Source organism: Gobius niger, assembly GCF_951799975.1.
Source record: "Gobius niger genome assembly, chromosome: 1".
Taxonomy (NCBI): domain Eukaryota; kingdom Metazoa; phylum Chordata; class Actinopteri; order Gobiiformes; family Gobiidae; genus Gobius; species Gobius niger.
Genome location: NC_136852.1, coordinates 55,946,576 through 55,971,721, shown reverse-complemented (window position 1 = coordinate 55,971,721; position 25,146 = coordinate 55,946,576). Strand labels below are relative to the sequence as shown.

General features: G+C 41.1%; 2 protein-coding genes across 4 annotated transcripts in view; both read left to right on the top strand.

Annotated features, from left to right (window-relative positions):
• pebp4 (phosphatidylethanolamine binding protein 4) overlaps positions 1 to 18,556 on the top strand; it is a 50,311-nt gene extending 31,755 nt beyond the window's left edge. Inside the window, exons 5-7 of the mRNA XM_079551278.1 lie at positions 6,731 to 6,776; positions 6,986 to 7,102; positions 18,363 to 18,556. Of these exons, the coding sequence (XP_079407404.1) occupies positions 6,731 to 6,776; positions 6,986 to 7,102; positions 18,363 to 18,454 (255 nt within the window). The 3' untranslated portion in view covers positions 18,455 to 18,556. The remainder of the gene's footprint in view (positions 1 to 6,730; positions 6,777 to 6,985; positions 7,103 to 18,362) is intronic.
• A 3,917-nt stretch (positions 18,557 to 22,473) lies between these two features.
• Positions 22,474 to 25,146, top strand: part of egr3 (early growth response 3) — a 7,482-nt gene continuing 4,809 nt past the window's right edge. For 2 of the 3 annotated variants that reach the window (XR_013794255.1, XM_079582806.1), the window contains exon 1: positions 22,474 to 22,950. Coding sequence is in view for 1 of the 3 variants with exons in the window: in XM_079582806.1 (XP_079438932.1) it covers positions 22,797 to 22,950 (154 nt within the window). In the remaining 2 variants the exon portion in view is untranslated. Of the gene's footprint in view, positions 22,951 to 24,800; positions 25,102 to 25,146 lie in introns of those variants that run through there. The other variant, XM_079582807.1, reaches the window with a different exon arrangement.

Below are 25,146 nucleotides of genomic sequence, written 5' to 3'. Positions count from 1 at the left end.
AATTAGATTAATTGTGTGGGCTCAGAGTTCGCTGTCTTGTCCACCTACTCTGATGCCTCCTCTCCCATAGCCCTCGAGCTTTCCATTTACTTTGCAACCACCAAACTTTTTATTAACGCGCTTGATTTTCATATCCGCCCCCTTACATTCTCCACGATCAAAATCTTCATCAAAGATTCTATCTTAATCTCTCCTCGTTAGGTCTTTTGTCAGCCTTGTGGTGCTGGTAGTAGGCACAAACACACACAAAAAAAAGCAGGGATTTTCCAGTGCCACCCCCGTGAGCGAGGCAAGCCCTATATGGGGACATGTCAATGCTTTTATTTGCTTGTTATGCTGATGAAGCTAACGGGGTAGGGCGAGTGGGCAGCCTTGTACACCATCCAGGATTCCCTTCAAATGACTCAGCCAGCCCCCACTCAATCTGACTGTTACCTTGGGAACTCTGGGCTTCCCTCAACATCACTGTAGACTCATCACTACCAGCGTACACACACACACACACACACACACAGATAAATGGCCTATGGGCGAAATTATCTTATTAAAATGCTATGACCACTGCCCTGTTAAGCCCAATCTGCTCTCTGAGAAAAGGATGACCAGCGCAGGAAGGCCACTGTGTGAAGATGAGTTTGTAATGTATGCAAATGAGATCAGGTAGATTGGAGTTGTGAGTGGATGGTTTCTTAGTCACTGATTCGAGTAATGGTATGCTGAGCGGCTAATGAACTGGGGCCAGAGAAGTGTATATACTGTAGGTTCGCCTTGCTGCGTGTCAGCTGATGTCAGGACACAGTTCAGTTAACCACTGGACAGTGTGTGTTTCCAGCTCACTTCATTACCGTGGCCAAATGAGTTACTAAAACCATTAGTCCAGCGGGCTATAGTTAAGTGGGTTAATTTGTCGATGCATCGAAGCAGATCAACGATTGCTCCCCATAACTGGCCCCGAGTATGATCTCTTCCTTTTATCATCATTACGCACTCCAACAGGTCTCGAGCCCCGTCTCAATTTTACCAGTGACTCTCTCTTAGATGTTAAACTGGACAAAACTAGATTTCAATACCAAATTCACTTTTAAAATACTTTTTTGGGGAAAAAAAATCAGAAAAACCTGAGACATTCACAACAGCGAATAAGTAAGTGCACGCACCCCTGTATTAAATAGCTGGCTGACTCTTTAGCAGCAATAACTGCTTTTCTGTATTTGCAGATTAGGCGCTCACAACGATCAGGATGAATCTGGGACCATTCCTCTTTACAAAACCGCTGCAGTTCAGCGAGATTCAGCCGGTGTTCTTACTTATTCCACTCTCTCTTGTGAATGTTTACATGTGGCCCATAAAAATATGATTAAATGTAATGTTTGGGTGGTATTACTTTAAGCAGAAACTGTTTAATCATTCCTGTGATTTAGATGAAGATCAGACCACATTTAGGGACCAACTAAGAAATGAAATAAGAAATGTGAGAAATTCCAAACGGTGTACTTACTTTTTCTCGCCACTGTAGTTCATCTGGATCTGTTTGTTTGTTTGTTTTGGACAACACATGTTAAAGATACCTGCTCAGTTAAACACAAGATTAAGTATCGATTAGAATTTGGTATTGATTTTTCTGACAATCGTAAACTTGATAAAGCCCTCCCTATACTACCGTCTATTGGTTTATGACAGCCTGCTGCTATAAATATCATTAGTTGCTTCAGATTAGAGGCCTCAACACAAAAACAAGCTGTAGTCGCACAGGTGCCGGCTTAAAAACATTTGCGTGTGTTTTGTTTTGACACTCCAATATATCGAATGTTTACCCTTGAACACGGATAATCAGTTTGAATTCAGGTCTAGATGCTATTGATTTGTCTATGCCTAAGTGCTCGTCTTTATATATTAAATGTTACACACATATCGTTCTCTAGTGTGTATCAGAAGCCCAGTACCACCTGGTCCACGTGGAGGTCAGGCCTGGACACATTAAAACAAGGTGGCGCTGATGCAGAAGTTGAAGCATGTTGTGCTCGAGATGAACTGCCTCCATCTGGCCTGAGCTCCAGAGGTCTCAGCCGGCTCCATAGCTCTTCAGCTGCTGGAATATACTGTACTTTGTTGCAGTGTGATTGTGTGAAGACTTTTGCCATCTGTTGAAACTGTGTATTTGCTGCATTTGAATTAGTTTCTCGTGTGGCGAGGAACATAGGTCGAAAAAAAACTGTATTCAAGCTTTTGTTCATGGTTTGGTATCTTCAGGACGGCAGCTCGTAAGCACATTTGCTGGAAGCAGTTGACGAATCTGCAGTTTCCAAAATGTTCGCACTGTATTTTTTACTGTCCGAAGGGCTATGTTGTCTAGTAAAGAGTGAATGTTTTGTTCACATAAAATAGAATATCATCATCTAAACACCCAGCTTTAAACTGGTACCAATACAATTTTTTGGGGGGTAATGCCCAGGTTTAGCAGTCACCTCGTAAGGATTTACATGTTTTATGTTTTAACATTGTTGAAATTCAAACAGGTAAACCGTGATAATTTAATCAGCACCAAATTGGTAATGTCCAACTAATAGGTTAGCCCCCTCCCCCTTGGCAGGAAAATTAAGAAGGGATAAAGATGAACCTCAAGGAGAAGCACACTGAATGACGTACAGGCTGTTGGATTTTCTGATTTTGCAGAAATGTGTTTTTGAGTAAGTTTGAGGCCCCAATCTTTCCTTAATATTATGGATGCTGAACAGTACAAAACAGTTGATTAATCCATAGTATCCTCTGAACCTACAAATAAACGGACTCTTCTTTTATTAACATTAAAAACTCTCATTTGTTCTCTTTTGTCTAATGCCTCTTCAACCGAGAAAACCAAACATGTTTAACCTGCGAGCACTTCTGGTCGGTTCACTTCGAGACACCGACTTTTAATTCACAATAACCCTGCAAATGAATGGGCTTAATTACCGAGGCGCGGATATGGGAGGCTGTCATAAGCACTTGGCTGCAGAGGAATAGGCGAGAGTGGGGAGCGGGGGAAGGGGGGGAGTAGCTGTGGCGGTGCAAGTCCAGCCTCAGAAATAGAGCTGTGAACACCATCTGTCGTGCTCTCTCTACCCGTCTGTTAGCCTGACTGCAAGTACCAGGGAGAAGGAGGCTCTACGAAGTGCAGGAGAGAGGACGTGGGTGCTGCCTGGCGTAGGTGTGGGTGTGCGGGGCGTGGAGGAGGAGATGCGCCGCTGATATACACAGTACATGGAGGTGCATGAGTAAGTCCTGCTGACAAAGGGAAGCTCTCTCTCCCACACAGGAATGGATGGAGAACAGGGCTGTTGGTGGGCCGGTGGGTATTCCTGGTGAAACCGCACCCCTGCACGCACCCACCACCTCTTTACAAACTCCTACCCGTTGGCTGTGCTCCGAGGACTCCGAACAGGAAGTGATGAAGATGAATTGTTATAAAACAAGAATCGTCTTTCTCCCTCAGGCTGAGACGTGTTCACTCAAGACAGGGAAGGTTTCAGCGACTTGGCCTTCGGTGGTACCTGAACTCTGTTTAGCCCCTATTAAAACAAGCATAAAATATAGTTCGTAATTCTTTTTGGACTAGTGTCAAGCATGCGTAGAGACTGTAGTGGAGCATGGTTGGTTGAACGAGACCTATTCAAAAGCAAGACTTGTTGCTGAAAGGTTTGCATCTGATTTCAGATTTGGCTTAATCATTTGGATCTGGTGTGTCACAGTGTACCCTTATCACCCATGAATCAGTCCTTGAGTGCGTCTCATGTCTAGGGTCTTGAACATCGACCTCCTTTTACACACATACTCACTGTACTTAGCTTTACCTTTATCTGCGATCTTTAAATGTACTTGTGCTGTTTTCAATCATCTCAATTTACATGTTTTTAAAGAGGTTAGTCAGTCTTAAATCTTAATGCAATGTTTTTAAAGACATTGGACTGACGTAGCCCCTTTAAAACAAAGAGCTTTGAAAATATAAATGGAGAATTCTGATGATTGAAGAATGTCATGTTTTCTTTCTTTTCTTTCATAAGTTTTGTTAAGGATTTTATTGCCAGTAGGCTTTATTAGACAGGACAGCACTGTGAAAGAGGGTGAGGAGTAGTAAGAGACATTCAGGAAATTGTCAAAGCTGAGCCACAAACCCATGAAGCCTGAAGACAAACCCTTAACCATTGACCTCTTGCTGCACAAAAAGCCCTTTTATTATACAGCATTTGTTTACTTTCTTTTTTATTATATAAAGCGTTATATGTTCATAGTTGTACTTCAAATACTGCATACAACCCACAGAGCAACCAATCTGATGCCGTTTTTATCTCTATCAGTTGTGGGTCCCACACTGCCCACTTTGTGATTCACTCACTCCAACACAAGTGGGTATTCCTGAAGCATGAGCACAGCCGGTTTTCAAATAAATGCTCTGTTATACTGGTTTTTCTTAACGTTGCGTGTATATGTATGAAACAATGTGTTAACTTACTTCACGTAACCATTGAAATTATATTTGGGTAAACAAATTCATAACCATATGTAATACCACTTGTAATAATTTGCTTAGTAAGATTTGTATTTTTTTTTTTTTTCATTTTAAGTTTTATCATTAAGCTGAATGAACTGTATTGTTTTTTATATAAAATGAGAGGCTTCAGAGCTGAGATGAGATCAGTTGGACTCAGACCTCAAGTTTCTCTACATGTATACCATTATGGTGCCTTATCTGCTCCTTTCACTGAACTAAAAGGAGTCAAAACTTTTCCCTCTTGTAATCCCAAGTCACTGTGCGTTATAATCCGTGCACTAAAATGAAACAATTAGCAGCTGCCAATCATCCTTGGTGTCTGCAACGTTAAATGCTTTACGCTCCACCTCCACAGCAGGGGTCCCCCAGGAGGGCCCACCCACCATGTGAGAAAGTCCTGTAGATGAGACGCTGAACCCAAAAGGTCACCCAGTCTCATTTATGTATTATTCTATTGCCTATGTAAAAGTGAGTGCTCTTTTGTAACGCAGACAGTAAAATGTCTGGCTATGCGATTTGCACAATTCATCTTGTTTGTCTCTGAATTATTCGTTTTCTCCTTGTATTTCTGTAAAATTATTTTAAAAGGGCATAAGGTGTCACGCAGCGAGCGTTTTTGAGATATGGGAAAATGTAGCATCCTCAAATGTTGACTACTTGTTGCTATGGTGATGGGTTTGGATGCTTGCGGCGGCAGGACTCTTGATATTTCTAAATAAAGCTTCTTCTCACTGTTAAGTGTTGGAAATACTGACAGTACAAGCTCATGTATCGAGACTTTGTTGCTTTCAATACTAAAGCACGGTTTCTCATTCATCTTTTTTATTTGGGTGTTATCACTTAAGCTCTCTTGTTGTTGTATAGGTGTACGTAAGCTAAATGTACGCACCAATTTGAAGCACTACTTAATGATTCAAAACAAATGCTTATTTTTCCACGAGCCCACTTATAATGAAATCCCTCATTTGTTTTGGGTCATTTTGAAAGTTGGACGAGGACTGTCCTGTCCTCTGCTGTAGCTCCTCCGTCTTCCTGCGGGGGGCGCTTGTGCGTGCAGAAACCCGAGCAGGCCAGCAGACAGCCGCGTGTGTGTACTGTGTAGCTACTTGATGCCTGTGATGATGGGGGACTTCCACGCTTACCTCAAGTGGGTTTTGGGCCATTTCACAGACAACATATTTAGTGGTTTTCCTCCCACTCAAAGATACAGCTTGTTGCAGCCAAGTCTATTAAACAAACATCTCTGTGTACAATTTGCAGAGCTTCCTGGGGGTGAGGGAGTTTAACCTTACTATCACTGTGTGGAAGAGGCTTATCATGAGCATATTCACGTCGGTGATGTTGGGTTTCTAGGCAACAAGAGGTTAAAATGCAGTCAATGATATGGGACACTGCTTTGTAGAGTCATTTATTGCATTTGTCTCTTTTATTAAAAAAAACATAGTATTTTATCTTTGCACACTTTTTAATTCGGTTCATCATGTAAATTATGGGAAAAAATACTGATAAGTTAATTGGCAATTAGAGCTCTTTGACCTGTAATAGAATTTATAGATTGTGTAAAGTGGGTAACTAGCAGATAAAAGGAACAGCAAGTTCTGACTGCCAACGTATACTCAACACTAGTTTTGTTACTGAAGCAAAAGTATTAAATAATGAGTGCATTGTACAATTAATTGCAATCACAATCTCAGCCATATCGATTATCGTCATGGGCTTTTTTAATCAGGTCTCTTGTCTCCTGAGGTCGTAACAGCACCTGGTTTGGACTTTGGAGTTGACAATGGATGATTTTTGTGTGTTTTAAATGATACTGGGAAAGCATTAATTGTTTGTGTTCACAAATCACAATAGTAAAAGCTGTATTTGTTTTTTAATATGAAATGATGAGACTGGAGATCAGTCAATATGAAATAAAAGTTTAAATTCTTTTTTTCCCCATAACTATTAGCTGTACTGGCAAGTATAGATTTTCTTCAAAAATATGCTTCACACCTGAGTAAAGGTATAGAGTGAATTTCCACCTCCATTTAACACATCATATAAAAGAAAATGATTCGAGAAATTGACTACTTAATTTGCACTAATGTGTTTCTTGCATTATATAATTATTTTTTCTCTATTATGATTCCTTTCAAAAGCAGGTGACTGTGACTGCCCTGTGAGTTTTTCTGTTTGACCATCTTTGTGCTCAAATTGCAGGGGGCTTCATTCGGAAAAGGACAAATAGAAGGCACCACTCTTACTGGCAAGTGTTTATCATTATACACCCATTTCTATTATTATTATTATTATTTTTTTCTGTTGGAGACTGCTTTTTTTTTTAAGACTCATATGAAATCAGCATTAGAATAGCTGTTTTTATCATTTCTGTATGGTGGTGAGAATGACACTGTATATATTTATTAGCAGCTCACCTTTTCAGACTTTTCATATTTTTTGTAATATTCCATGCAGACTATCGCCCGCCGACACCACCACGCGATGCTGGCTTGCACCGTTACCAGTTCATGTTGTTCGAGCAGCCGCAAGACGCCAACGTGATCCTGACTGAGAAGGAAAAAGAGTCCCGCGGTAAACAGCCCCTGCACCCCAGCATCTTGAGTTTTTTGCCACACATTTATTGCTGCATGATCTCTCTTTCTACTTGTCATTCATCCTTACAATGAACCTGTCACCTGATTGTTTTGTGAGGGGTCTGTGCCTCAGGGAAGAGATGTTTAAATTTCAAAAGGATATCATTAATTTTGCGTTAACTTTGTGAATTGGAATGACACAAAGCACTAAGGTAAGGATGGAGCCTGAGATAGGATCGGGGCGGCGTCGGCAGTGAAGAGTGAGCTGAGTCGAGGGGCAAAGCTCTCGATTTACTGGTTGATTTACGTTCCTACCCTTACCTGTGGTCATGAGATCTGGGTAATGACCGAAAGGACATCACGGATACAAGCGGCCGAAATGAGTTTCTTTCGCAGGGTGGCTGGGCACACCCTTAGAGATAGGACATGCTGGAGGGACTATGTCTCAGAGCTGGCCTGGGGTCGCCTCGGGGTCCCCCCAGAACAGCTGAAGGAGGTGTGCTTGGATCGGGAAGTCTGGGCAACTCTGCTCAGATTGCTGCCTCCGCGGATAAAGCCGGATAAGAAAATGGATGGATGGAAAACACATACTACAAAGCATGTGGTTTTAGTATTAGCTTTCCAGATTATATGTCAGTCTCTTATCAGAAAAAAACTCATCTCAGTTTCAGTACCTACCTTTTTATATATTTCTGAAATGGCACTGGCCTACTACCCCATCATTTACCAATGTATTAATCAATGGTTGTTATGTATCTTTTTATTAGGAGTTCAGTTCTATAGCACGCAACAATGTTATCTATTGGAATGAGCCAGACCCATTTCATATTATTTTAACCGTTAAGATTCACCTACAGTCTGTGACATTATCAATATAAAGTGACAGTTTCGTTGTGAGAATGAATCGAGAAAGTTCCCTCGAGCCTCAGTGACGGGGGAAGTTCAATTCATCATTGGCAACTCCCACTAATTTCTTGTTGAATCAGCATTCAAACCATATATACTTTTATGAATCATTTGCAGTTTTAAGGCTTTATATTCATTCTGTGCAGATCTCTTCTTAGTGTCACACATCACGTCTCAATCCTATATTTTTTGCTCGGCTTATGTCATTAACCGGTGCCATATTTGGTTTCTTTCAGTATAAGATTTGCTTATTATATAATATACCACTGAATACCATACACCAACGCATTGCCCTGGTTTTTCCGGTTGTGATGAACAATTGCTATTTGACATAATTGACAAATAATTACAAACATTTGAACCAAAGCATTTTGAGTTGCTTCAAGAGGACAATTTCTCCAATTGAACTTAACAAGGGACATGTTAATGAGGTTAGCACAGAAGGCTGCTGTGGTATTGTTAGCTCCCACGCACACCTGCACTAGTCTGGCTCACCCCTGTCTTTGTATCCTCCACCAAAGTTGAAATCCCTATCAACTCTGTCAATAATGTGCATATTTAATTCAAATCACTGATGGCATTATACACGCTACATAGTTTCTCTCTCAGAAGACATTGTTTGTTATTGTTTTGTTTGACTTTTCTTACCCCCTGAAGAAAAGTCTCTTGAAATGTGGGCAACGCTCCTCGGTACAGTATCCCACAGGAGGCGTGTCTGTCTGTCGGTTCTAGTCGGGTCACGGGCGCTGATTTGAAAAGGAGGAAAAGGAGGTTTGAGACTTCAAGCACTGTGGACGCGGGAGAGGGGAGCTGCCAGTCTGCGCTGTTTGAAGTTTTGACAGCTATGTCAGCAAACAATCCCGGCACATTAGGCTAAACTCTGTTTGATGCCAAAAAACCTGCAAAAAGTGAAGTGTCAAGAAGGTGAACTTTGGAGCGTTTCTCCCAAACTCACATTTAGAAAGTCTTGATTTATTGGTGTGCTACTCTCTATGTCAAAGCTCATTAAGCTTTTAGTGGCATAAGTAAGGAACTTTATTTTCCAACAATCCCAATTTTGAAATAGCAGCTCGTGAAAACAATAGGTACTTTATAATTTTTCCCCAGAAATTAGGACAATAAATCTGAGAAATCACACTTGACTACAGTGTTCTCCTCTGTTCTCCTAAAAAAATGTGAGAATCACATCATTTACAGTATATTAAAGAATTTCATTTTTTGAGTAGTGAAAAGTTCCATTAAATTGGTATGCACATTTATGTTTTGTTCAGTTTTCATCATGCCACTCTAATATTTACCCTAAATGTTCTAACCCACTGAAATGAGTGGGTCCACCCATCCTCAATCAACTTGATGATTTCACCTCCAGATGTAGTACTTCCTTTGTTCTGTATCAAATTATCTCGTCCAGTCTCAGATAATAAAATGCTTCTTTTGATGGGTATAACAGGCCTTGTGGATTGGCAAACAGACACACAGAGCATCAGCACACCCAGTGAAGAATGAATGCACACTCATCGATCCTCTGTAGACCAATGGGAGAGATTTTACACTCATAATTTGTGGAACTAAATTTCGAGCTGTATACCTGCTACATTATTTTTGGCCTCTACTTGGCCGACTACACGGTTTCCCCACACAAACAACAAGAGTAACTGAAGGGAATCCCTGTCTCCCCACCTCCTCCGTTAAGTATGTTCACTTATTAGCGTCTGTCCTGCCTCCATGTGGTGTGACACACAGAGCATTTCTCATAGCCCATGACGTTAATTGATGTGATTTGTGAAGGGGAAGCATTTAGTTGTGGGTGGGAGTCTCCTAATGATCCCTTTCCACTTCCACTAACACAGTCATTGATGCAATTTTATTTCAAATTTCAGAGCCGCGTTTCTTTTTATCTTTGGCCTTCACTTAAAGCTGTGCTAACAGATTTCCACCACCATTGTGTGCGGAGTGAATAAAGAACAAATCTCTGGCACTGTGTGAACCGCTTTGGGTGACTTGTGTCATGTGAAAAGCCCAAATAAGTTTCCATTCCATTACTGTCCTGCATGCTTATTCAACAAAATATGTGTTGTCTGTTCTCCACCAACTCCACCTTTCACAAACATCCATTTAAAGAGACTAGATGCAAGTTGGTCATTTTATACTCACTACTGCCACCTCAGGTCTTACGCGTAACAGCAGTCTCTACAAGCTCGTTCATGATGGCACTTCGGACCCGAAGTAACAACTTTTTGAGTGACAGTGCAGGATTTTAGAGGTAGTTGTGTTGAGTAGGTCTGGGCTCATTCTACACATTAGGACATGGCTGGAACATGTAGGGGATGAAAATATTTAGTTTCAACATTTTTAAACTCCGTATTCACCTTGTTCCGCCCCGCTCACTTTTGACTCTTTTTGCTTTCGGCACTTCCGTTGTCCTGACACTTCCGGTCGAGCGCAAAGCCCGTTCATTAAGGAGAGAATGAGGGAAAACGTTCACCACTCAAATCTGATGTTTAGTAGATTGATTTGTATAAAATGTCTGGTGTTCATTTTCACCAACGCTGCACCGTTTCTCTGCGTAGCCTGAAAACGGCTTTATTTTCGAGTAGTAACTGATTTAATCTGGACTTCTCCAGCCCCATGTTAACAGATAGGAGAAAAGAGGCGGGCACAATTCATGGCGGCGCCCACGCGAGCCTCCAGAATAAGGTGAATAGGCCCTTTTAAGTATATCTACTTTTTATTAAATATATTAAAACTCAACAAATGTGCAACCTTACTCCCAAACTCTCATAAAGTTGCACTCTAAAACTTTGTCTATTGCTCATATTGACACTTTGACACAATACTTAGTCGGGGAGATCATCCAAAGAAGTGCCACTTTGAACTACTTAAAGGGATATTTCAGGATTTTTGACATAGGGCCTAATTTCCTAGTTATCCAGAGTGTTGTTGATTTTTGGAGTTTTTTTTTATTTTTTCAATTCATGCAGTCCTTATATTTGAAGAGTTTAGTGGTGCTAGGCTAGTGCATGTTTATGGTAACTAGTAGCCTGCATTAAAAACAGTCTGACCCAAGCACAGTGCACCTGAAGCAAATCACTTATAACACCAGACTACCGATATAAATGTCTGTATTGACTGAATAATTTTTGAAATATAACCATTTTGCATTTAAAATAACTTATATTTGAGAAGCATCAGCTTCCTGGTTGTAAGCTACGCAGCGGCGAAGTGATCTGTTAGGTTACCGGATCTACAGTGGTTTATTTACCTGCGGCCGGCATTACTACACATGGATTTCACAAAGGAGCTTTCTACAAATCATATATGGCAACGTTTGGAGGACTACCCAGTGATTTTGAAGAGGTTTTTGATTCAGGCTACTAGTTACCATAGACATGCGCTAACCTAGCACTAGCTTAGCACCACTAAACTCTTTAAATATAAGGACTGCATGAATAAAAAAAAATAAAAAAACATCTCCAGAAATCAGCAACACACTGGATATCTAGGAAATGAGGCCCTATGTCAAAAATCCTGAAATATCCCTTTAAAAAGTATTTTCTTGAGACTGACTTGTGTGACTGCGTGGTGTGTGAGTGAATGCTTGGTGATGGGCGGATGGTCCAATAGTGCAAACTGGCAGCCTTGCTTCGTCAGTTTACCCCAGGATAATTGTGGAGCGTAAATGAATAATGCAATAATTTGTTTCTACACAAGCACCTTATATATATTTTATATTTTATAATCATCTATTTTATTATCTTTATCATTAGGTTGCATTTTTAATTGTGACTTCTAATAATATTCTGCTATTACAATTGCTATATGAGTTTTGTCTTCAGGAAAGTTTCTTCAAAATATCAGGTAGTGTCAGGTGGGGCAGAGCTTTTGTCTGAGGTCATTGAGCCAGTGGGACAGGCGCTTTGATATACCGGAGTGACAGGAGGCTGCGCTCTTGGCTCGGTCCTCAGGGGCGTGATGAGAGGAGGGAATCCCAGCGCTCTGGCTCAGGGAGCCTGTCCCTGATTTAGCCTGCCCTAGTGCCAGGGTGGGGGTGGTTGGGTGGAGGGCAGGCGTGGGCAATGCCGACCCTCGTGATACTTGTCAGCCACTTGGCAAGCTCTCAATATGTGCTGCTACTGTTCGGTCCCGGCGAGTCAGTTTGTGGAGGGAAACAGTGTTACAATCGGGGTTATGTTAGTGCTAGTGCAGCCTACACACACATGCGCACACACACACACACACACACACACACACACACGCACACACACGCACACACACACACACACACACACACACCTCTGACCCCAGTTCATCCAAACAAGCCCAGTAAACACAACAAGAACAGTTGGAGTTTTTTTTTAAATGAAAAATGGAACAAATGCGTCTGCCGGTTTCCTAGGCGGTTTTGCTGCTAAATTACACAATAGTAGAAGTACACTCGGCGATGCTCACAAATGAATGGATCACTGCAGAGTTAGCTGCTGCTGCTGCACGTTGCTCATCTTGCCTCCTGGAGCCCCTACTGCCAGCTCAGCACACTCCACAGTAATTGAAGCCATTTGCAATGTTGCAGTGTGGTAATGGGCAGATCCATGTCTACCACCCACCCACAACCTCTACCATTAATCAGAGCTGCGTGGAGTCACACAGCCACGATTTGGTTGCTACAGAGAGGCCTGAGTTTCAGCCAGAAGTCGATGCCTCTGAGCAGCACTTTGACATTTTAAATTTTTGGCTGCTCATTTTTTTTTTTTTAACCTTCCTCGTCAGGTAAAAGTTTTTAGTGTACTCACATAAACTTTAGTCTGCTAGATTTATGTTTTTATTAGTCGCATTTTTCAGATATACTCATTATGCTATGATCTCCTCTATCGTCCAAAATATATATCTTTAAAAAAAAAATCAGGTGTGTCTAAATAGGTTTCCAAAATGAGCAAACATTTTCAGATTGAGGACGTACAATAGTGGATATTGTTTCATTTATTTAGCACAGAGGCTGCACGCCGGATGCCTTTGGATACTTCAATTTCATGTGCGAATCTGTGTAACCTTCCCTGTAGTGCATGTTTGAGAGTGCATGATTATCTGTCTGTTGATGTCCCCTTGTTAGCACTATCTGGCCTCTGCCCAAGATCCATCCCACCTAAGGCCCATAGTTACTGGGATAGGATCCAGCCACCTGCAAGCGAAACAGCAGAGCATCAGATCATGAATGCATAAATTTTTCCAAATGCGTTTATTTATACTGTTTTCCTTGCTGCACATATTTCTCCTAGCTATGCCAATAATCCCTCTTAAGTAAAGTATATATGCAGTGTGACAGCCACTAAGAATACGCTCCCAATATATCCCTCTATGTGTGCCATATTTCTTAAGGACTGCCTCTCCGATGTGACAATGTTATTGACAATGTGAGCTGCTAAAATGACAGCAGGCTGTGAGCAGCGATCGGCAGCCAAAATCCCTGTGACACCCTTCGCCGACCCAGGTCCTATCACAGCAAGCATCTGCCCTGTGAGTTATATAACTGAAATGCTGAACGCACCAACATGCTCAAGTCTCTTTTAAGCCACACTGCGCAACGTTACACCAAATAAATAGAGGAGAATACAGTTACTTTTTTTTTTTTTACAGTTTAGCTGATCTTGTTGTGTTAGTGTCAGTGTGTTCCTTTAGAGCTCACTAAACCCCCACCTGCTGATGTCATGATTTTTAATGCCCAAGCACTTTCATTGGAGTTGATTTGATCATTTCTGATCAAGCAGCACGGCGGCACAGCGAATAGCGCTCGTGCCTTACAGCAAGAAGGGGATTTGATCCCTAGGCCGGACAGGGCCTTTATGGGTGGAGTTTGCATGCTCTCCCTGTGTTTGCTCAGGTTTCCGCTGGGTATTACGGTTTCTCCTATCACCACAAATAGAAAGTACAATAGGTGCCCCTCTCCCCTGAAAAAGAGCTTCTTTATCTCAGCGGGACTTTCCTGGTTAAATATAGGTCAAATAAATGTCGTTGTCATCGTCACTAAAAACATGTCTTCCAGATTACTGGCACCTGTTGTATTTCGCTTTAATCAAACTGCTTTATTTGTCCATTTTAAGTTGCCTGTATAGATCATAATATAGGGACTTTACAAAGACTTTGTTTAAGAGTAAGAAACACAGTGGTTCGATTGTCGATGCTATTTTGTGATTAATATGCTCAGATTGTTGGAGATGCTACTATGTTCACAGGGGCACCACCCACACTAGCGCATGCAGCATTACTGTGTAACTTCAAAGCAGCACCAGACACACAGGAGCAGTGGAAACTTAAGGCCAGGCAGGAAGAATTCACTATCACTATCTGTCTTTCCATGGTACGGCAGATGGGAGAGGCAGAGGAGCATTGTAGTACAAACAGACTATTTTAGGGACACTTGTAAGTCTTTGTGGATTATCTCTGTAGACCACTAGATACCAGGAATTTAGCTTATTTTGGGTCAAAGATCGCATTGCATTGTGTTCCGTACAATGATGTAGTGTGTATTGGTGGAGCGGTTGCAATCCTGCCAGTTGTGGGAATAATCCCCACTCTGTAATCCATGGATGGACATGCATATTATCTACCTGCTGGAGTTCCTATACATTTATCACAGAGGGTCCACAAGCTTGTATTCTCCTTATGCCAGTCCCAAGCCAAAATTAATAGAGAGGATTCCATTTCTAAAAGCAAATTCAACTTACAGTATACCATGGGTCGGGGAAAACACAATGCAAATCATGAATTTAAAGCATTAAATACAAAGAGCTTGATGTGCTATGTTGAATACTCGCTTTAAAGTCCTGTTACACTGGTCTCACTGGTAGAGTGGGGCATCTGCAGAGGCGGTACATTACTCTCCACTTCACCTATGGCCAAGGGGTCATCAGGGGTCACGTCCTGTCACGTTGTAGGGTCACCAAACTCTATTTCCCCGACATGATTATGAGAGCACCCTGCAGCCTGTTCCCAGTATCCCAGTACAGTCTGCTCATCTCTAGATCATTATTCATCCAATTGTCCACCTGAGCCAGGACCTGACCCGACCCCTGTCTGCTGGCCCTCATTCAAGTATAAGCTAAAGAGGCATCTATAGAGTTACCCTGCTGAGATAAGTAGGTAAATATCCTCACGTCCATAGCTTATCACCTCTGACTGACAAGTATCAACATAAAACATCAGGAGGACAAAACCATTATTTACCATTTGTTTTGAGTTTGGACATTAAAAATAAGATGATTATTTTTTTGTATAATTCTATTTTTTAGAAAATGCAAACAAAAATAAGTGCAATGCTATACAAAACGTTTTGCAGCTGTAAAGCAGATGTCGAAACTTTACCAATTTAGTAAAAAAAAAAATCATTGTAAAATTATAATGTAATGCCAGCAACATTACCTGGAATACAAATAGCTGAGAAGAAAGTAAAAAAAATGCTAAAACAATGCTACAGTATGTGATAGAGTATATGCTCATATTTACTTGCCAATATCTAGACATGCATAATCTTTTGCCCCTCAGCAAAACATTTTTGTATTTGCATTCTTGGGTGAAAGATATAGCTATTATCCATGAGTGTTTGATTTCCAGTTTTCTGTTTAGTTCTACACAGCGCTCCAACTTATTTACAAGTGAGGTTTGTAGCCATATAGACCTTGCTTTACTAAAATGCAAATGAATTGACTGGAGCTCCTCTGAGAGGTGAGTGCAGAAAGTGTTCTCTCTCCCTGCTCGTCTCCTGCATTGAGCCAGAGGACACAGAAGTGGCTCCCTGATGGTAAAAACAGCCTGGGCTCAGACCTGTGGAGCTGCTGCTGCGAGGGGTCAAATGCAGTCATGTTTCTCTCCTCGCTGCGGGACCGCTCTCTCTGCACATTTGGAGAGCTTCAATTCCTGGCTACAGTATCCTAGAGCAGCTGCTAAGGCCATTGTTTCACATAAGGAAATAGCAGAATGTTAGGTATTGACTTTATTATCATGCAAAATCTTTCTTTACTTTTTTTCTCTCCACCAGATCAAGCCTTTCAGAGTCATTTTAAACCTGGGGCTGCAGAACGTTTTGCAATCAAATTGGCAATTTGAATGGTTGCAATTAGCAAATCTGCCGTTATTTATTTAGTTATAAGTACTCTTTGCCAACAGCAGTGGGTCTAGGTCTTACTGTGTTTAAAGCCTGCTAACCCTGGATTTAAGACCTCTACAAACAGGCTCGGAAATGCATGAAATTCAGTCTTCTTAATGCCTATAAATACCTACAGCGGGAACCAGATGTTTACATACACTTTATAAAAAGACACATTTTTTTCTCAGTGTCTGACATGAAACCAGAATTAGCTTTTCCTTTTTTGGGGGGGGGGTCAATTAGAATTTTCAAAATTATTTCTATTTACTAAATGCCAGAAGAATACCAGATTTCTTTCCTTTTTTTTGTTGCTTTCTACAAAGTCAGAAATTTCTATACACTAAGATTACTACATATTTGGGAAATCCCAGATGACGATGACGATCGACATGTCCTAGGAAGCACAAGTCTGGTTCATCCTTGGGTGCAATTTCAAGATACCAAAAGGTGCCACGTTCATTGGTTCAAACAAGTGTGTCCCAGAGATGAACGTACTGTGGTCTGAAATGTGAATATCAACCCAACAACAAATACAAAAGACCCGGTAAAGATGTTTACTAAAAATGGTAAGAGTTTGTCATCATCCGCAGTGAAACCGAGTACTGTACCGACATGGGCTGAGAGGGTCCTCTGCCAGGAAGAAGCTAAAAAGAAATTTTAAAAAGACAGTTTGGAGTTTGCAAATGCACACAAGGATAAAGACTTTAATTTTTGGAGACATTTCCTTTGGTCTGATGTTCAAAAAATGTTTTTAATTGTTTGGTCATAATTGTCACGTTTGGAGGAAAAGGGGGAATCTTCCCAACTGGGAAATATGGGGGTGGCAGCATCATGCTGCGGGAGGCACTGGTGCACTTCACAAAATAGATGACATCATGAAGAAAGAACACTATGTGGAGATATTGAACAACATCTCAAGACATCAGCCAGGAAGCTAAAGCTTGGGAACATATGGGTCTTCTAAATGGACAATGACCCAAAGCATGTGGCCAATACTGGTTCCAAAGTAGCTTAAGGATAACAAAGTCAATGTTTTGATGTGGTCATCATGAAGTCCTGATCTCAGACAAGATTGAAAATGTATGGGCAGAGCTGAAAAGGCATGTGCACGCAAGGTGGCTACAAATGTGGCTCAGTTACACCAGTTCTGTTTGGAGGAATGGACCAAAACTCCTGCCAAATTGTGAGAAGCTTGTGGAAGGAAATCCAAAATGTTTAACCCCAAATACAGTACAATACAAAATACAGTTTAAAGGCAGTGCAACCAAATATTAATGAAACGTATATTAACTTATGACTTTGTAAAAAGTTATATTAAACCATGATGAAAATTCTTTCTGTTTTTCTTCTGGCATTTAGCAAATACAAATAACTTTTTAAAATTGTAGTTGACCTAAAAAAGTAAAGGTTGCTTCTGGACAGTGAGAACAACATGCACATGTATCTTTTTATAAAGTGTATGTAAACATTTGGTTCCCACTGTACATACAAAACATTCAATCATTTATTTTTGAACCCTGATGTCCTCTCTGACACCAAAAACACCATTCATAGTTAGCTTTGAATGAGCAGAACTGGTTTATGGTCCCTTGTGTTTTGACTCAGTCTGTCCAAAGTCAATAAAAAGCGTACAAGAATGCACAATTCTTCTCCCTAGGATTTCTTGAAAGTCAAAGTTAATTGAATAGATAATTGTGAATTTGTCGTGCGTGTGTGTGTGTGTGTGCGTGCGTGCGTGCGTGCGTGTGTGTTTGTGTGTGTGTGTGTGTGTGTGTGTGTGTGTGTGTGTGTGTGTGCGTGCGTGCGTGCGCGGCGGGTAGGGGAAGCTGCAGGGATTCGGCGTTTGTCAAATTCTCTAAAAGTGATATTGTCATACCAGCCGGATGGCCGTCTGGTGTTTGTTTAAAAGGGGAGGGAGGAAAAAAACAGTCCAGGCGATTGAATCATATCTTCTTGCCAATACGTCCTTGCGTTCCCACCTCCATCATTACAGCAACATGTTTTATTTTGAGCAGTGCTGTTCTCAGTGACTCACATCTCCGAGCCATGTGCTGCTCAGTTAGGCCGCATATCTCTTAAACATGCACAGATCTGCGGTGGGAAGGCACTGGAGACTTCCAACCCTGACCCAGCTGAAACTGTGTGATACAACCACCACTGTTTGCATGATAAAGATGCATGTATTTTTCCTATGATGTGTTTTTCTCTGTTACAGGGAATTGGGATCTTGACGCCTTCCTAAAGCGGGTTGGACTTGGAGCACCTGTTGCCACCTTCCAGTTCCTCACTCAGAATTATAACGACTGAGGATTCCTTTCACAACATTGGCTCGAAAGAAAGTAAAAATAATTCAAAAATAAAGCTAGAGTTATAGGCAATACATTTAAATCACAATCAAATATAAATGCTCTGAAAAATCACATTTACATGATATAAAATCATCCTTTTTTCTGTTTAATTGACCAGGATCTAATTTGTTGACACATTTGTGGCACAATATTTGGTTCCTGCGATCATCTAAGTCAATTTCCTCTTTACGTGGCTCAGTCTATTTTTATGTTATTCCTGTCACGTGAGCTTTACTGTATGTCGGATGATTTGGGGGACACCTTGACCTCACAGGGGCTTTCTCATTAGTTTCCAAGCGGCGAAGGAAGATGGCCCGATATCACAATTTGGTGTGGAAAGAGTTTATTCTCAATTCAGGGGAGGAAACACGTCAGGGCCTAAAAAAGGAAGTGGGAGGTGAAACCGAGACCACAGCACTGCCGGATGCCACAGTGGAACTTGAACCAAAATACTCGACAGTGACAGGGCAGGGGGAGGGAGGGACTGCCCAGTCTGTGGTGAAAGGAACTTACTGTGTTTGTGTAATTGTTTATCATATTTCCATTGACCCAACTGCTGAACTGTCATTACTGTGCACCTTTCTGTTTGGTTGAAGTAAAAGCACCTAAAGTTGTCGATTTGTCCTTGGCCTAACTTTGTGTTTGAACCCCTTTTTAAACTTTGGACTGTTGGGTAAGAGGCCTACCTGTCAGGTCTGCAGAGGATGGTCTGGATAAACTTTTCAACCCTAGTTTTCAGACTTTATGGGCCTTTATACGGGTGGGTCAGAGTACCCCCCAGGAGGAAATATTGGCTTCTAACCAGCAACGCTCCTCCGGGATGGTCCTGTATCAATACCCCAGATGTCTGAAAAAGGCCGGATTTCCATGAGGGACTTTGATGTTGGGGTGATCAATCTTTAGTTGGTGGTTGCATTGACCCTAGTTTGGTGTCTCATCAGTGGGCAAGGCAGGAGTAGGTAACAGAGGTTTTTGTTCCTTTGGTGGTTAAGCCAGCCTCGGTAAACCCCTGTGTGGCCTCCCTGTGAACTCTGGGAGATCATTGATCACATTGTCCAGCATCGTCTTTGTTTGCCTGCCCGAATTAACAGTCAAAGCATCACGGCCACAAACAAAACAACAAAACCGTGAACAAAAGCACTGTCTGGAAAAGTCTCCGTCTGTCGTTTGGAGTGCAGCTCTTGACCTTGATTTACCCATTTCATTTGCCTCATGAAATTATTATTTTTTTAAACCAGTCGGCAACAATAGCATGATGCCAAGTAGGAGCACATTCTTCCAAATCCACCTACTGAATCCATCAGTGCATCATTGAAATGCCAAGATTTGTGCATCCAAATACACATTGCATTTTTCTCTTTATATCTGGGAGATATCCTGCCAAAACAGCTGGGTTTGCCGTTCAGCATCCGTGAACCTGTTTATTTTTATTCCAAATGTCGAGAGAGTTGAAGTGTAATGATTAAGGAAAAACTGACAGCTGTAGTCTCACTCTGTGCAGTATATTTAATCCTTTAAAAATATTTTCTCCTCCCCCGATGATATAGAAACAAGTTTAATAATTCTTAATTTATTCAAACTCACATTAATTAAAGGGAAATTTGTATAATCAATTCAGTTGCCTAAACGGCACTTAGTAAGCTAATGTGCAAGCCTCCTTCCTGCTGCTAAGCAATCGTATGTGGTGTATTACACTGGAGAATTTATGAAGAGCATCACACTTCATTGTTTGTTTTTCACAGTGACAGCATCATTGTTAAGAATATGGACAGTTACCCACAATGCATTTATCTTATATTCAGTACCCTGAATAGTTGACAAACAATGGAGATAAGTTTATGGCACACTGCGCCAAATGACCGGCTCGACGCAGAAAATGTTATTTTTGCGTTGGGTAACCAAAGAATGGATCTGGATGAGAACCAAACCTGTTTAAATTTCAAATTCTGCTGTCTTTAATCAACATTATGAATATATCAGTCATAAAATAAATGCTTGTATTTCAATTGTGTTCATTGGATAAAATTCTACACGGTGTGGCTTTAATTTTACCCAAACTATTATTTCCTTTTCTAAATGTAGCAAATTGAATTTGCATTTGTTTTTGCTGTGGTCCATCAATTTTCCACTCTGAGTTAAAATTAGTTGTTGCTTCCATGGAATCCCCATATGCAAAGCACCTGATGCTACAATCAAGGTCCGACAGTGAGCCACTGACTGCAACGTTTACAGCCGAGGAAATAAAACCGGTAAGTTCCAACTTTCCAACCGCACGCGCATCAACACCTCCCCAGAGGATAGACACCGACCACTGACCCCAAAGCTCTTGTTCATTTGCATTCATAAAACTGGCACATGTACAGCTGTTTCCAGTGATGCACCAGTGACCATGTGCAACTTCTGTAGAGTAAAAATAGAAAACATGATGCCCCGATACTCCAAAAATAGCCTCAAAGGAAACTAATAATATACCTACACTGAAGAGTTATCGTTCAATCAATGACACCACCTGACTTTCCTCTTACCAGTTATGAAAAAAAAGAAATATCAAACACATTTGTATCATAACGTATTCACAAAGTAATTTATTACAGTTGATATAAAATAGAACTGTGACCAACTTGTTGACGTAAAAATGATATTGAAAATATTCATACTTTCTATGAACAATATGTGGACAGTGTTTCTTGTGTACATTTTATTGCACAAAGTGGCTGTTGAGCACAAAGGATATGAAAGTCTCTAAATGACTGTGCTCCTTGTTGTGGCAGAAGCTTGCAGTAGTAGTAATTGATTGATAGCATGAGTGCGAAGGTTTTTTCACTCTGTCTGCACCGAAATCAAACTTATCACCGCTCTAGCTGAAAATTTGGCTTGTTTCATGTTCTCAGGCTGGTGCAGAAAGGAGCAGGATGGCCCTGGTTGTGTTGTGACTGACAGTGAAGAGACACACAGAGGCTGGCCCTGTCTGTGGTAATGAGACACACAAGATCACTGCTGCTCTATTTGTGCAAGCCCCCTAAACACCGAGCATGAATCAGACTTATTCTCCCACACACTCTGTTTACACTTCGCCTTCATTGAGGTACTATTAATTTCTCAAGTATCCAAGCACTGACAGTTCATTCATCTTTTTCGACTAGCTGTAAAATTTCATTATCACTAGACTTAAGTAGTAATTTTAGAAGACAGCTAACCCCGTGCTAAAAGAGGATGTTGCATGTCTAAATATAACTACAGATAAGTATTGGTAAATTGTCTAAAAAAAAAAGTGATCCATGACACGCGGTCCACTGTCATCTTTGCGAACGTCTGTGGCTTCCGATCACTTTTCCACTACAACTTCACCCGGAACTAACATGCCCAAATACAGACAATAAAGGGCGGGGCCGGACACTGCCTTATTTGGAATTTCCACTCAAGCGGTCAACTTGAGTTCCAAGTTGGAGCAAGTCTTTGGGTTTACAGGGCTCATGGCACTATTTACAAACGATTAACTTTGTGTTTTGTGGCTTAGCTTTTAGCACAGTTCTGCCTGGTGAGTTTAGTTGGGACACGAAAGAGCATTTAAACAAAAAAAAAGAAAAAATACGAAACAATGGCAGCAACTGGCGCTGTCTGTCTTTACCACAAACTCTAAAAGTTCACGTTGTCCCTGATAATCTGCCAAAGTCCCACCACATGGTTTCTCAGTGATAGAGATAGCAGTGCTTTCCGCAAGGACAGAAGAGAGCGCAGAAGAAAACAATCCCAATCAGATGGCACTGTGGCTTTTGTCTCAGCTTCGTAGCCAACCCTATCTCACTCTCTCGGAGCCCTTTACCTTCCACTGTAGTTTCCACCAACTGACTGACGCTCTCGGAGGACCTGGCTCTGGGGCTGCTCTGTCCATATATGGTCATCTACGTCACGCAATGTTCCAGCCCCCTATTTAATACGGGCTGACTGGAGTCCCCTATCCAGCTCCAATAGAGCAAGTAGAGCCGCTCTTGTGCAACCAACACCACCACCTCCTCCTTCATTGATTCACAGACTTCATATTCTTCCCACAAGCAGCCCATAAGCTTCCACTGTGACCACTTTAATAACAACTACAGCTTGTGCGCGCGCGAGTGGAGGCACCGGCGTGACTGTCGCAACTCGTACAAGCCAGCGCGGGACACTTGGATACCGGCGTCGTACCAGCGCCTTTTTCTCCTCATCCTTACCTGTACTTTTTTTTTTTTTTTTTTTTTTTTTTTTTTAGCCGGATACTCACGTGCGTTGTCCCCTCCATAAATGTGGGACTCTATTTAACTGCTATGACAGGGAAACTAGCGGACAAGCTCCCTCTTACCATGAGCAGTTTAATTAACACCATTCCTGACAGTCTCTATCCTGAAGAGGACATCCCGACGTCAATGAATATTTTTACCAGTTCGGAGTCTATAAACCACTACTCGCAGATGAACACGGGTAAGCTTTGAAATCACGGGTTGATCTTGTTTTGTGTTTGGGAAAAGTGTGTGAAAAGTGTGCGGCGCGCGCGTATAAAGGCAACAGTTGTCCGAGCGTCTTGAACACCTGTTTGCGCGCTGGCTGTGGCTCCGCGAAGGAAGTAAACACGCGTTTCTACGACTTTATTTCTTAGCCATGTTGACTCCAGCATTGTACTTCTGTGGGAATCGCAAATCAATGAGGTTTTGTGCGAATTAATTGCTTGTTGTGCGCTTCCTCACGTCCGCGAGTGAGCCTCAAATGCCATGCGTTTCAAACGTGACAAAAGGCGCATATTCGGTTGTAACGCGTAATTGATTTTATTATAGGCCAACCTCATAGCCAATTTTTGTATTTGTAACACATTTTACTAATCAAAGCGAACCGTGTGGGAGACACACAACTAATTATGACACACTCCTGCTTTTCCATTAAAGCTGCGAGACTTCCATAAAAATAAGAAAACGACTAGAATGTAAATAACAGTGCCCTTATTTTGTTAAAGTAGGTTAATATGCAGTGTTCTTAAAAATCTGCGCATTTTCATTCATTCATTCAAGACGTGAAGAAGTCATTCGTAAAGAGTTTCAGGTGGGCGTGTGTGGCAGTTTTTCCCAATGTGGACACTGTTTACGCGCGGGGCCCTTGTACTGTAGTAGCCTACCTTTTATTTATAGGCCCTCGTTATGTTTTGCTCTACTTTTTGAGGTGGATATTCGTGCTAATATCCAGCATGTTTGCGAATGCGTTCTTTAAGCCCACTGTCAGGGATTGGCATTAAATCAATACAATCCCACCTTCAAAGGTGATGGGTCAATGTTTCACCAAATAAATGCGTGATCATTAGCTTCCTCGCGGTCAAGGGTTTAGCGCACTTCAAAGTCAACAGCATACACTTGATTCAAAATGAGAGACCACAGAGAAAAGAGTCATTTTATTTAGTAAGTTATGCGCATCAGGATATAGGTGCCAGAAGCGTAAAAATCATGTTAATATCCATTTAGGCTAATATAAGGGGTATAATATATCTTAATATATAATAGGAATAGTTTTGTGATGGGAACAAATTTAGATCATCAGAGAAGAGGAAGAAAGAAAAATTTGGTTGAAATCTGTTTCATTTTAAAATAGTCAGTACATTTTGCCAAATAAAATCAAATACGATAAAAATAAAAGCCACACTTGTATATATATTTATGCTTCTTTTTGGCAGTTGACTCCTCATATTTCCCTTAAACGCTTGTGTAAGATGAGGTTTCCATAGGAAGATTTTAACAACCTCAAATCCATAGAATCTGGCTATTGTCCAAAATGTAATTTTATGCACTGTGTCAAAACAAAGGTTCTTTGGCTTTTGTCAGTGTAAAACCCGAGTAGGCCTCCAATTTATAGTCTATCATATAAAAAAAGAGTATATTTATGTGTCTCTCGATGCGAATAATGTATGAGCGCTCCCAATTTGTTTAAATACAAAACCATAAATATTATTAATGAGGCATTAAAATATATATGCTTCTTTTCTTTTTTTCAAAAAAAAAAGGAGAAGAAGAAGAAAAGAAAATGAAGCAGTGTATCAATGTATCTTCTGTTTATCCCTTTGCATAAGTGAATCCGTCGACATTAACCGCATATGCATTCTATGGTTTTGAAGCCATTTCTGAAATATGTAAATTTGTTGCTCTGAATCTATTGTGTGTGTTTGACAAAAGTTCAACTATGCAGCTTAAATTTATGACATTTGTAAAATTATTGTTCAGGTAATTTGGACTACGTGTGATTTTATAAAACTGTCCCCTTTTTTGTGCTTCAAATTCGAGTCTTAAATGGATGCGTCTGATGAATATGGCGTCTTCCCCCTAATCCTCACTGCTATAAAGAAATCAGATCTCTCCATTTAGTTTGGCTGCGCTCCTGAGGGACAATGACTGGATCAAAGGGGGTGTTTAGGTCTTGATTTATGAGAGCTTGTGGGATCTGAGAGAGACACACACCACTGTCTCAGAGGCAGCAGTCACTCACTTGACTTCAGGTCTGAAGGCACATTTCTTTATGAACTCTTGTGTGGACAAATATGCAGAAAAGAGCAGTTTTGATCTACTGCAGGGAAATTTGACTTAGGAAAGCCAATAGGTATCTTAAGTGCATTTCTTCCACTTTTGTCATCATTATATGTGG